Genomic DNA, 13402 nt, shown 5'->3' with positions numbered 1-13402 from the left:
ATTCCCCAACCTCCTCGTCACCCCTAGTCTTCTGTCTGTCTGTCCGTCCGTCCGTCCCAGTCGTACTCTGTCCTCCGTCTCAGTCCGTCCGTCCGTCTCTGTCTCCGTCTTCCTGTGCTGGCCCCCTTTCTTCCTGAAACCCCCACCGCTAAATACAATCCTAGTCCAATCAGCTTAAAGGTCACCGATGCACGCGGCAGGCACGCCAATCATGGCTCTGATCACGTGTAGCACACGCGCTAAGCATGCAGCTACGGGCCAATCAGAAGGCACTTCCTGAAACCCGTGTACCGCCAAGCTCCGGAGGGAGGAGAGGTCTCAGCGCCATCTTAGGGCACACGTGCAGTGCTCCCGACAAGATCCTGTTCTAAATTTTCCAAAAATCCATTTTGGTTTTTTAAAGGAAGTTTTATTTGCAAAATGACCAGCTGAACATAGAGAGAAGGGGAAGGCACCTCCCGGGTGAGAGCCAGGAGGTGGGGTGCATCTTGAAAGCAGAGAGGAAGAGACACTAAAGGTTTGAGGAGGGGCCTCGGGGTTTGTGTTCCCTGATCCTTTCTTGTGCTCCTTTGATTTGGAAAGGACTTGAGACAGCTGTTGAGATGGAAGAGTCAAGCCGGCCTAGCTACAGGCCAGAGGTTCCAGGATTGCAGTACCACTTTCACACAGTCTGAGGGACCCTGTAGGACCCTAACAACAGGAGCCCGTGGACCACAGGGGTGTCCCAGCAGACCACCTGCAAGGAGCTCAGGGGCCACTGATCCAGCAGAATGGGGCACCTGGGGGCTTATGAAACGCAAGGATCAAACCCAGGAAGTCCTCCCAGGAAGCGAAGTAAGCTCTGTTACTACCCCACCAGGTACACAGCGCAGTGTAGTTCGTCCTCTGCCCTGGAGTGACCTCACAGTCCCTGGAAGTCCAGGAGTGACAGAAGGCAGTACTTTGGGAGAAGGCCCCAAACACCATCTGCAGGGCCGTGGACCACACAGCCACCTCACCTCTGTGCGGAGGAGAGGAGCTGTTCCAGTGCCTGGAGTGGGGGGTGGGGCGAAGGAAGCCTCAGATCTCACCTGTAGGTCTTCACCAGCTTGTCAGCGTCCATGTGCAACACTAAGTCCTCAAGGATCTGATTCACACAGGCAGCGATCTGGCGCTCAGGGATGCCCCGGATGCGGGCATACATGACTAGGGACTCACGGCCTGTCATGAAGTTCAGCAGAGCATCAAACTGGGGACAGTAGCCGACCCACTTCCGCACCTGGTGTCAGAACACAGGCAGAGAGAGAGGCCCCACAAGGTAAGCCAACACTGCCTCCAAACCAGGCATGGGGTGGCTGTGCTAGTGCCCAGCTGCCTTTCCTGTCTGGTTACTAATCAGGTTTGCCATAAGGACCTATGTGTGCAGCCCACCACATGGGCCACGCATGGGCTTACGATAGTGTCTGTGAGCCTGGGATGTGTGCTTGGCTTGCCCTGCTGATTTGCTTCCTTGCTGTTCCACAGTCACCCTTGAGGGGTCCGCTCAGTAGAAGAGGCTTACATCTGCCCCTCTAGAAATATTTTTTTTTAAAGATTTATTCATTTTATTACAGCCAGATATACACAGAGGAGGAGAGACAGAGAGGAAGATCTTCCGTCCGATGATTCACTCCCCAAGTGTGCGCGCCGATCCGAAGCCAGGAACCTGGAACCTCTTCCGGGTCTCCCACGCGGGTGCAGGGTCCCAATGCATAGGGCCGTCCTCAACTGCCTTCCCAGGCCACAAGCAGGGAGCTGGATGGGAAGTGGAGCTGCCAGGATTAGAACCGGCGCCCATATGGGATCCCGGGGCTTTCAAGGCGAGGACTTTAGCCGCTAGGCCACGCCACCGGGCCCTAGAAATATTTTTTTACTGGGCTCCAGTGCAGTAGCTCAGAAAGCTAATCCTCTGCCTTATAGTGCTGGCATCCCATATGGGTGCCAGTTCTAGTCCTGGCTGCTCAGCTTACAATCCTGCTCCCTGCTTGTGGCCTAGGAAAGCAGTGGGAGATGGCTGAGATCCTTGGGCTCCTGCACCCAAGTGGGGGACCTGGAGGAAGCTCCTGGATCCTGGCTTCGGATTAGCTCAGCTCTGGCTGTTGTGGACATCCGGGGAAGGAACCAGCAGATGGAAGATTTTTCTGTCTCTCCTTCTCTACGTAAATCTGCCATTCATAAATAAATAGATAAATACAAGATTTTGCATCAGACATGTGGCCTGTAAATAGGTTTTCTCTGTGAACTGTCACACAAGGGCACGCCAGGTGCTGCTGGCATCTCCTTGGCTGAGGGCCGTCCAGCTCAAGCTGGCACCTGCTTCCCAGTCTCCTGACAGTACAGGCACCTGTGCTGTCCAGGGAGGGGCTGACTATGCTGTTGGCACTGGACAGTTCCCATTCTCTCACCGCCTACTCTGCAATGTGCATCTCTAACGCAGTGTCACAGGCAGAACGTCTTCAGGCCCCTGGCCGCTTCAGCTGCTACTTCACCATCCAGAGGAACTTTTTGGATTTTATTCAAATATTGAGAAAATTCAGGGGTAGATGCTGTGACACAGAGGGCTAAGCTGCTGCTTGGGGCACTTGCACTCTACGCTGGGCTGTTGGATCGGGTCTCAGCTGTAAAGCTGTACCTCTGCCTTTTGTTTCTTTGTTTTGTTTTGCTTTGTTTTATACCTCTGGCTTTCAAGTATATTTATATTGAGTAACACTTATTTGAAAGGCAAAGTGACCAATACAGAGAGATCTTCTACCCACTAGTCCACTCCCCAAATAGCCATGACAGCCACGGCTGGGCCAGGTGAAAGCCAGGAGCCAGGAACGTCTTCCAGGTTCCCATGTGGCCACAGGGGTCCCAGCACTGGGGCCATCTTCCATGGTTTTCCCAAGCGCATTAGCAGGGAGAGGATAAGTGGAGTGGCTGTCTCCAACTGGTACCCGTGTGGGATAGTGACCTCATAGACAGCAACTTAAACTGTGTGTTGGTCCAAGAATTGTTTTTTCAAGATTTATTTTTTTATTGGAAAGTCAGATATAAAGAGAGGAGAGACAGAGAGGAAGATCTCCAATCTGATGATTCACTCTCCAAGTGGCCACAACAGCCAGACCTAAGCCCATCCAAAGCCAGGATCCAGGAGCTCTTCTGGGTCTCCCATGTGGATGCAGGGGCCCAAGGCCTTGGCCTGACCTCCACTGCTTTCCCAGGCTACAAGCAGGGAGCTGGATGGGAAGCAGGCCTGCTGGGATTAGAACTGGTACCCATATGGGATCCCTGCGTGTTCAAGGTGAGGACTTTAGCCCCTAGGCTACTGCACCAGATCCCCAAGCGTTTTTTGTTTGTTTGTTTGTTTGAATGCAGATTTACAGAGAGAAGGAGAAACAGAAAGATGTTCAATCCACTAGTTCACTCTCCAATGGCTGCAATGGCTGATCTGAGGAGTTAGGAGCCAAGAGTCCCTTCTGGGTCTCCCATGTGGAGCAGGGTATCAAGGACTTGCGCTGTCCTCCCTGCTTTCCCAGGACATAAGCAGAGAGCTGGATCAGAAGTGGAGCAGCCGGGACAAGCACCAGTGTCTCTCTGAGATGCTGGTAGTTTAAGCTGGATGGTTAGCCTGTTGAGCCATGGCACAACCCTCCCCACAATATTTTTTAAGTTTACTTCTATTTATTTTCATTTGCTTGATAGGCAGAATTTCGTACACACACCCTTTCTATCCATTGTCTTACTCCTCCAAATGGCAACAAAAGACAAGGCTGACCCAGACTGAAGCTGAGAGCCTGGAATTCCATCTAGGGTGCCTGCATGTGACACAGTGGAAAAACCTCGGGTGGCCCTGGCACCCTGTATCAGCCCTGGTTTAAGCATTGGAAGCCAATATGTCTGGGCAGGCAGTGGAAGATGAGCCAAGTACTTGGGCCCTCCACTCTTGTGGATGAATCAGAGGAGTCTGTGGCTCCTGGCTTTGACCTGTCCCAGACGTGGCTGTTGTGGGAACTAGGGAAGTAAAATAGCCAATGGTAGATTTCTGTTTCTTTGTCTTTCTCCTTCACTCTGGCACTCAGTCTTCAAGTTAATCAGTGCTGGACCAGGCTGAAGCTGGGAGCTCAAGCTGAAGCTAGGTTGCACCAAGTGAGCAACACTGCCTTTTTGAGTATACCAGGGAGCTGGAATGGAAGTAGAGCAGCCAGAACTTGAACTGGTGCCCATGGGGGATGCTGGCAACTGCTCAGCCCATTATGGCATACCATATCAGAGTACCAGCTGGAGTCCCATATCCTCTGCCTCCAAATCAGTTTCCTGCTAATGCATATGGGAAAGCAGTGGGTGCTCACTCCAGTGCTTGTGGCCCAGCCACCCGTGGGCGCTCACTCCAGTGCTTGTGGCCCAGCCACCCATGCTCGAAAGTCAGATAGAGTTCTCAGCTCTGACTTGGGCCTGGCCCAGCCGCAACCATGGCAACCACTGGGCAGTGAACCAGCAGATAGATCTCTCCTTTCTGTCTCTCCCTGTCTCTGTCATTCTTTCAGTTAAATAAATACATTTTGAGAGAGATGATACTGAATAAGAGCTCGATGCCAGTGTGAGTAGAGTTCCAAAGCAGCAGTTTAGGATGGAGGTATGGTTAGAGACCGAGGGGATGATGGCAGACTTTTCAGAGACAAGTCTCATTCCAGGCCCCTGCCCTGCACCCTGCCAGCACTCCCAGAGCTGTCTCCAGCTGCACTTACTTTGTCTAGGTCAGACTTGATGCTGACACCTCGGACAAAGGCATCCCCAGAAGTCACGGGCTTATCCCCAGTCAGCATCTTGAAAATGGAAGTCTTCCCAGCTCCATTGAGGCCAAGCAGGCCAAAGCATTCTTTTGCTTGAATGGTGAAGGACACCTTGTTCACAGCCACCAGGGGCACCTTGCTGTCATAGACCTGAGATGCATGGGACAGGAGACATGGAGATTAAGCCCAGCTTAGTCCAGCAGCTGCTCTGTGCTCACTGTGCACCTGGTCTAGGACAGAGCCCAGGGGCTTCCTGTCCCTAGGCCTCCTCTCCGTGCTGATTCACGGCAGACATGGTAGGGTTTTCTCCCTAGCTACTGTCCTTACATATTGAACACTTTGATTTCTAAGATAAACTCTCTGACCCTGATGCCAACACAATTCTTTTTTTGCATATTGTGGAAGGTTTTATTTAAATTTAAACCACCAGGAGCTAGAGGGAAGCAGTAAGATGAATAAACCTGGAAGAAATGGTACCACGATCCTGAAGCTGGGAGGGGCCCTGAGCCCATCAGGCTGACCAAGGAGAGGCCTCTTCCCAGGGCCTCCTCCACAACTGATCTAGATCTTGAGGCCAGGCACTGGGTCCTAGCCGCCCTGCTGGCCTTCTTTCCTTCAGAGCGTTGGTGTTCTGCTCCTGCTTCCACTACCACCCCAGGCACCCGTTCCCTCTGCAGGGATGCGGAAGAGAACTGACCTCTCCCTGAGTCATGGCAGGGGAAAGCCCACTCAGAGCCCAACTCCTCAGTCCCTTGCCAACAGCTCTGGAAGGAGGGTTGTGTTGTGGCCCTTTGAAGCCAGGTTTGACTTTACCTTCGACACTTCTTTAACAACTAGTGGGTTCTTCTTGCACAACTTTTCCAAATGGGTCGTTATGAGTTTTGCTTCCTTGACCACGTCTTGGTCTTCAGGTAATGATGATACTTCCAGCAGCCCTGCCTGTGTGACCGAAACAAGGATCAGGGAGCTGTTTCTGCAAGGGCAGGAGGTAGCTGAGGTGAGGACTGGGTTTCAGTACACTCAGGGCTTTGTTTCCACACAGTTGAGGGGCAAGCCCTCACAGGCCACAGATGGCCGGCACAGCAGGTTAAGAGTCCCAGGGGCTCGGCCAGACACACTCACCACATTCTGTTTCCTGCACAGGCGGGCTAGCCAGGCTCTCAGGGTCCAGAACACATTGGTTTCAATGAGGAACAGTAGCAGAATGTACATGGGGCCCGAAATGGCCAGTGCTGTCAGGTACTTCCCTATCCCCAGAGGCTCCCAGGCATAGATGTTCTTCTGGACCACATATTTCTCTGCTGAAACGGGGTGAGAAGACGTTCTAGAGTGTCCAGGGATTCTCAGAGGAGCCCCAACTGCACAGCTAGCAGGTAAATTCCGATCATAAGAAGTGTCACTTGGAAGATGCGCTCTCGTCGTTGTTGGGATCACCACATCCCAGGCAGTGGTAAATAAGGACTATGAAAATGATGTGGTAAAATAAGAGACCTCTCATGTCACCCATAGTAGCTCTGTATGATTTCTGTCAATAAAAAATGAATAGGTGTTGTGGCTCAGGGGTCAAGTCACTGGTTATAACCACCAGTATCTCACACAGAACACCACCTTGAGTTCTGGCCACTCCTTTTCCAAGCCAGCCTCCCGCTAGTGTGCCTGTGGAAGCAGCACAAGATTGTCCCAAGTGCTGGGCACTTGCTGCCCACGTGGGCAGCCTGCACGGCAGCGCTGACTGCTCAGCCATGCGGACAGTGAGCCAGCAGATGCAAGTTCATTCCTTCCTGCCTCCCGCCTCTGTCACTCTGTCTTTCAAATACGTAAATAAGTAAACCTTTGGGGAATAAAAAAGAAATATTTCTTGTCCATTTGACAGTCGAAATACAAGCTACCTATCTGCTTGAGTCTTCTTTCAATCCTTAATTACCCTAGGGGCTTCTATTCTGTTTTTAATCTGGTCTGCCGTAACATTTTTATAGTATTTTAAAATTATACAGTGTGTGTGGTGATCCAACACCATGAATCAACTGGCTAATCCTCCCCTTGCAAATGCTGAGATCACGTATGGTGCCGGTTCATGTCCCGGCAGCTCCACTTCCCATCCAGCTCCCTGCTTGTGGCTGGGAAAGCAGTCGAGGACAGCCCAAAGCCTTGGGACCCTTTGAAGCCATGAAGGAGACCTGGAAGAGGCTCTGGGCTCCTGGCTTCGGATCAGCTCAGCTCTGGCCGCTGTAGCTATTTGGGGAGTGAATCAGTGAGTGAAGTATCTTTCTCTGTTTCTCTTTCTTTCTGTAAATCTGCCTTTCCAATAAAAACAAATAGATCTTTAAATACACACACACACATTAGGGTCTGGTGTCTACAGTGGGTTAACCCATCAAATACATCACCAGTAACCTATATCAGCATTGATTTGAGTTGTCCCATTTCCCGCCCAGCTTCCTGCTAATGCGCTAGGAAGGCAGTGGGGGATGGTCCAAGCCCACAGGCCCTGCGCTCGCTCAGGCGACAGGGATGTGACTGCAGCTCCTGGCTTGGGCCTGGCCTGGCCCCAGCCGTTGGAGACATCTGGGAAGGGAACCAGCAGACGAGAGGTCTCCCTTTGTCTCTTCTCTCTCTCTAATTGTGCCTTCCAAATAAGTAATAAATAAAATAAATATTTTATTTTAATACACATGCTTCTACATGTAATGGATCTTGATGCAACATCTATTTCATAGTCATCTAGTGCAAAATACTGTTGCCCTAAATACACTTGGTCATTCAATTAAACAAATAAATCCTTTAAAAAAATTATACAGTAGATCTACACTCATTGGAAAAAGAAGAAATGGATGCAGTAGACAGTAAAGGTATTTCCCTGTTGGCCAAAGCCACTGCACAGACTCTGCCACATTCCAGGTGCAGGTGATGATGGAGTTACCTTCTCCCACGCACTTGCTTCTTCTGGTAACACTGACCACACAGGACCCTAGGTCAAAGCGATTCTTTTTGACATACAGAGAGGAGTAGAGAGAGGAAGACCTTTCATCCGATGATTTACTCCCCAAGTGGCCACAATGGCTGGAACTGAGCTGATCTGAACCCAGGAGCCTGGAGCCTCCTCTGGGAGACCACATGGGTGCAGGGTCCCAAAGCTTTGGGCTGTCCACTGCTTTTCCAGGCCACAAGCAGGGAGCCGGATGAGAAGTGGAACAGCCAGGACCAATATGGGATCCTGGTGCTTACAAGGCAGCAACTTTAGCCACTAGGCTGCCTCACCAGGCCCTATATTAGGTATTATAAATAAATTAGGTATGAATTAAAGTGTAGAGCAGAATAAAATAGGTTAAATGCAAATATGCCATTTTACATAAAAGGATCAACTTTGTGTGGATTATATCTCAATGAAAATATACTGCTACTCACAAGCCTCACTGCACTCGGCCTGGCTCAGGTTCTTGATGCTGCACAACTGCTGCAGTTCAAAGTTGTAATACAAGTTGCAGAAAGCCATGCCCAGGCAGTGGCCGGGGAGTACCAGGAACGCATGATCCAAGGACTCCGAGAATGCTTCGTAACCGAGCTCTGCAAGGGGAGTAAAAACAATAAAACAGTAAGTTAGAGCAAGGAAAAAGCACACCCTTGAATCTAGTGTTGTAACACAATGGGTGCAGCCCTGGCCTCCCTGGATGCTCTGCTTCTGATGCAGCTCCCTGATAACACACCGGGGAAAACAGTGGAAGATGCCTCAAGTACTTAGGTCATGCCCCGTGGCAGTCCTGGATGGAGCGCAGACTCCTGCCCTGACCTTGGTACTGTGGCCACTTGGCGAGTGAACCAGCAGATGTTCTGTCTCTGTCTCGCCCCACACCTACACCTCCCTCTCTGTAATGCTTCCTTTCAAGAAAGCCAATAATAAACAACTTCTTTTTAATTAAAGATTTATTTATGTATGTATGTATGTATGTATGTATGTATTTATTTATTTATTTATATTACAAAGTCAGATATACACAGAGGAGAGACAGAGAGGAAGATCTTCCATCCGATGATTCACTCCACAAGTGAGCCACAACGGCCGGTGCTGCACCGATCCGAAGCCGGGAACCAGGAACCTCTTCCGGGTCTCCCACGCGGGTGCAGGGTCCCAAAGCTTTGGGCCGTCCTCGACTGCTTTCCCAGGCCACAAGCAGGGAGCTGGATGGGAAGCACAGCTGCTGGGATTAGAACTGGCGCCCATATGGGATCCTGGCGTGTTCAAGGCCAGGACTTTAGCCACTAAGCCACGCCGCTGAGCCCCGATTTATTTATTTTTATTGCAAAGTCAGATATACAGAGAGGAGGAGAGACAGAGAGGAAGATCCTCCATCTGATGATTCACTCCCCAAATGACCACAATGGCTGGTGCTACGCCGATCCAAAGCCAGGATTCCTCCAGGTCTCCCATGCGGGTGCAGGGTCCCAAGGCCTTGGCCCAACCTCCACTGCTTTCCCAGGCCACAAGCAGGGAGCTGGATGGGAAGTGGAACTGCCGGGATTAGAACCGGTTCCCATATGGGATCCCGGCGCGTTCAAGGCAAGGACTTCAGCTGCTAGGCCATCATGCTGGGCCCAAAAAACAATTTCAGAAAGATGTTTTTGGGGCTCACATTGGTTGTGGTGCAGTATCCCTAGCAGAGCTCTGGTCTGAGAGTACTGGCTGCTCCACCGCTTGGGCCACTGCCACCCGTGACTGAGATGAGGACAGAACCCCTGGTTCTGGACCCAGCCTGGCTCAGCCCAGCCACTGCAGCAGGGCCTGCTGCTCTCCCAGGCCACCGGCAGCAAGCAGGATGGGAAATGGAGCATTTGGGAGACAAAGCAATGTCTATATGGGTAACCAGCACTGCCGGCAGAGACTTAACCCTAGATACTACAACACTGGGCCCAAATCATTTTTTTTCTTTTTTTTTTTAAAGTAGAAATCTAATTAATTATGACAAATGAATAAGGTTACAAAAACAACACCTCCCATCATGATAGAAGATATTTCATCATTCCACAAAGTTCCCCAGTATCTTTTGGGATCAATGCTCTTCCCAGATCCATAGCTAATCCCTTTTCATATTCTAGGGGTGGACTTCACAGGTGTCCCCACACAGCTGTACATTCCTCCTTCGCTGCCCAGCAGCAGTCCATTGAATGAACACAACCGAACATTTCCCTTTCTTGCCGAAGGGTGTTTCTCAGAGCACAGCTGCCCTGAACGGCCTCTCACAGGCACACCTTATGCAGCTGTGGCAGGGACACACGGCTGCCATGGCGCTTACCCTGTTCTGCTGTGACTCTGACAAGCAGGATGGGCCCGATGCTCAGGAAGGTGAGCATGATGACCAGCTTCATGCAGGCGTGGCTGGCGCTTTCAAAGGAGAAGCTGACAATGTATATGAAGGGCACCGTGGCCCATCCGTACAGGAGCAACATGGAGACCAGCGCAGCGATGTTCTCATAGCGTGTGAACACGTCTTCTTTGTGGTATAAAAACACCACCTCAGGAAAGGGGAAGAATTGGGGAAAGTCCTTAGGAGTCTATCCTCAGCACTGGAGAAACAATGAGGACAGAGAGAGAGAGAGAGAGAGAGAGAGAGAGAGAGATCCTCCATCTACTGTTCATTCCCAAATGGCTGCAAAGGCCAGAGCTGAGCCAATCTGAAGCCAAGAGTCAGAAGTTTTCCCTGGCCTCCTTTGCAGGCCATCCTCTACAGCTTTCTCAGGCTACAGGCAGGGAGCTGGATGGGAAGTGGAGCAGCTGGGATAGAAACCAGCACTCATACGGGATGCTGATGCTTACAGGTGGAAGGGTGGCCTGTTGAGCCATCACGCTGGTCTCTAAGATTTTGGCCTTACTCCACAGGTACCTTCTTTCCCAACACTCACCATCAGCAGAAGTGTAGTGAGGTAGGAGGGTCAGAGATGTCTGCAGAATACACAGGCAGGGGACTGGCTCTATCTCGTACATGGGCAGCAGATGCCAGTCCTGGCTACTCTGCTCCTGACCCAGCTTCCCGCTAAGACAATTTGGGAGGAAGATGATGGCTGCAGCAGGTGCTTGGGCCCTGACCCATGGGAGACCCAGCTGGAGTTCTGGGCTCCTCAGTCGGCTCAGCCTGGCTGCTGTAGGCATCTGGGGGGTGAGCCAGCAGATGGAGGATCTCTGTCTCGGCGTCATCCTGTCTTTCAAATAAATGAAAACAACCCCCCCCAAAGGTGGAACAAAGCAGGCATCCAAGAAACCCTGAAACAGCTGAATTCAACCACCATCAAACAGTTGATGAGTACGCTGGAGAGCTATTTCTGGACGACCAAGTCACGTCGTCAAAGCTTCTGACAGCTAGCGGCAGTGACTGTGACGCTACGTGAAGAGCCTTGGACAGGGGCAGGCCTGTGCCACAGCCAGTGAAGCTGGTGTTTAGAGCGCCCACATGATACTGCAGAGCTCCTGGAACCCAGTCTCGCCTCCACTACTGATTCCAGTTTCCTGGGAATCTGTCCAGAAGGCGGCAGCAGATGGTCAAAATGCGTGGATCCCTGCCACCCGTGTGGGAGACACAACTGGAACTCCTGGCTGCTGGCTTCAGCCTGGCCCAGTCCCAGCTTTTACAGACACTTAGGCAGTAAACCAGTGGGTGTAACAGTCTCCCTCTCTGTTTCTCCCTTTCTCTCTTTACCTGTCACTCTGTCAAACAAGTCAATAAAACTAAGAAAAATTACAGAACCTTAAAACACAAACACCACAGAGCAGGCCCCTCAGCTCACAGCGACGCCAGGACTCAGGGAGGAGTGGCTGAACTGCCAGCGGAGCTGCCGGCTGTTTCTGGTGCTGTGCCAGTGTCCTCAAGGCAACGTTCCCTGCCATCTGCGGTGGTGGGGGGCACCCCAGCGTGATCCACCACTCACCACCATCAGCAGCGTGGGGACAAGGAAGGAGATGAGGTCCCAGAGCAGGGCAGAGAGCCAGTAAGCCACCAAGTAAATGCCACTGACAAACTGGATGTGCTTGGCTTTGATCCGCCTCTCCCGCACAATCAAGATGGAAAAGGAGCTGGACAGAAAAGCGACTCCAAAGAGCAAGTTGACCACGAGGTAATGCCCTTTAGGGCCCCTGTAAGGAGAGAGGTACCAAGTGGAAGTGGAACTGCTGAGGGTCGCCATCTTCCACAAGAACAATTTGTTGTAAATAGGAGATGAAGAAAGAAATGGGTTGTAAAGAGACAGGTGCCTTAAGTTAGAGAGGAGGGAGGGTGCACCCACTGGTACAGGACATTCTCGGATATCTCCATCTCCGACTGAGGCTGCGGGTAGTTGGATGTGCGGATGGAAGCCCCGGCACCGGAGAGCAGCTTGAAGAGGAAGTTGTCCACCATAGTCACGGCCAGAGCAGGGGAATGGTACGCCTGGTTGTTGAACAGCGCGGTCACGGTGGTGTGGTTGCCCTCGTCTCTGAAGGAGGCTGCCACGAGGTAGAACTTATTAAAATCCTCAGGTTTCTCTTTGGCCTTTTTCAATAGGAACGTCTCTATCGAACCTGGAAGGGAGTAAGATGTACAGCAGGCAGTAAGCATGACTGAGAGCGTGGGAGTCTGAGCGCCCTCCCCACAGGCCTCCCATACCTGCTGCTCCCTGGATGGCTCATCACCACCCCTTGCCACATCCACTATCTCCTGCTGCGTCCCACCGAGCATCCCCGTCAGTCTCCAGGCCTCTCACCCTCCCCGGTCTGCCCTTGGCCTCCCATGAAGCACCCTGCTGCTTACACACAGCCTTTTCATTGTCTACCATGACCTGGCTGTGCGGCTTGTCCCCTCAGAGCTCATGCTGAAACCTGGTCTCCAGGGCAGCAGTGCAAAGCCACACCGAGAGCCCTAAGAGTCCTCCTGGGAAGGGACTTCTGGAGGCGGGAAGGGGTGGGCGCGAAGGCAGGTTCTGCTGCCTCGGCTTTCTCTTCTGCTCCCCTCACCTCCTGCCCTTCTACCAGGCTGCGATGCGAGGAGGCCCTCCCCAAAAGCTGAGCAGACAGACGCCAGACGCCAGGACTTCTCAGCCTCTAGAACATTCACAACATAATCTTGTATTCTGTAAAAATGACCCACTCAGTGGCCTGCTGATACAGCAGCAACAGTGTGAACATGCTACACAGCCTCCAGGCCTTGTGTCTGCTCTGACCTCAGCAGAGGCCTTCCAGAGCTGACCAGGTCCCTGCTGTTCGGGAGGCTCCCTGGGCTGCTTTCCCTGTTCACTGTCACTTACTCGGGGAGTGTCCTCTGCCCTTGCAGGGCTCAGCCATGCCAGGAGACCTTGCACTGCAGGCACAGTGCCATCCCTGTGTTCTGATAACTGTCACCTTTCGCCTATCATCTTCTTCACTAGCAGCCCCTGGCAGACATTGTGCACACAGGATCATGCCTGGGACACCCGTCACCCCAGCTGATGGCGGGGACCTTAAACCCCAAAGACGTCAAGGGAACATTGCCAGGGGGCTGAATACTTCTGCACAAACTGTGCCAAGTGCTGCGTGGACGGTGTCTCCCTGGAACTGTCCCAATGATGCTACATGGCAAGGTTTCTCACTCTCATCGTCTGGCACATGAAACAGG

The 13402-nt window shown here is 52.0% G+C and overlaps 1 protein-coding gene across 5 annotated transcripts in view; it reads right to left on the bottom strand.

The window, feature by feature from the left end:
- The window catches only part of LOC101527717 (ATP-binding cassette sub-family A member 17-like), a 68842-nt gene that overhangs the window by 1883 nt on the left and 53557 nt on the right, over nucleotides 1–13402 (bottom strand). For all 5 annotated transcript variants that reach the window (XM_058680347.1, XM_058680348.1, XM_058680346.1 and 2 more), the window contains 8 exons: nucleotides 12060–12333; nucleotides 11706–11910; nucleotides 10079–10298; nucleotides 8196–8354; nucleotides 5913–6091; nucleotides 5604–5729; nucleotides 4746–4940; nucleotides 1071–1258 (listed from right to left, as the gene is read on the bottom strand). In XM_058680347.1, the coding sequence (XP_058536330.1) occupies nucleotides 1071–1258; nucleotides 4746–4940; nucleotides 5604–5729; nucleotides 5913–6091; nucleotides 8196–8354; nucleotides 10079–10298; nucleotides 11706–11910; nucleotides 12060–12333 (1546 nt within the window). The remainder of the gene's footprint in view (nucleotides 1–1070; nucleotides 1259–4745; nucleotides 4941–5603; nucleotides 5730–5912; nucleotides 6092–8195; nucleotides 8355–10078; nucleotides 10299–11705; nucleotides 11911–12059; nucleotides 12334–13402) is intronic.

This window comes from Ochotona princeps, chromosome 24 (assembly GCF_030435755.1).
Source record: "Ochotona princeps isolate mOchPri1 chromosome 24, mOchPri1.hap1, whole genome shotgun sequence".
Lineage (NCBI taxonomy): Eukaryota > Metazoa > Chordata > Mammalia > Lagomorpha > Ochotonidae > Ochotona > Ochotona princeps.
The sequence above is the reverse complement of the archived record's forward strand: the minus strand, read 5'-3'. Positions and strand labels throughout refer to the sequence as shown.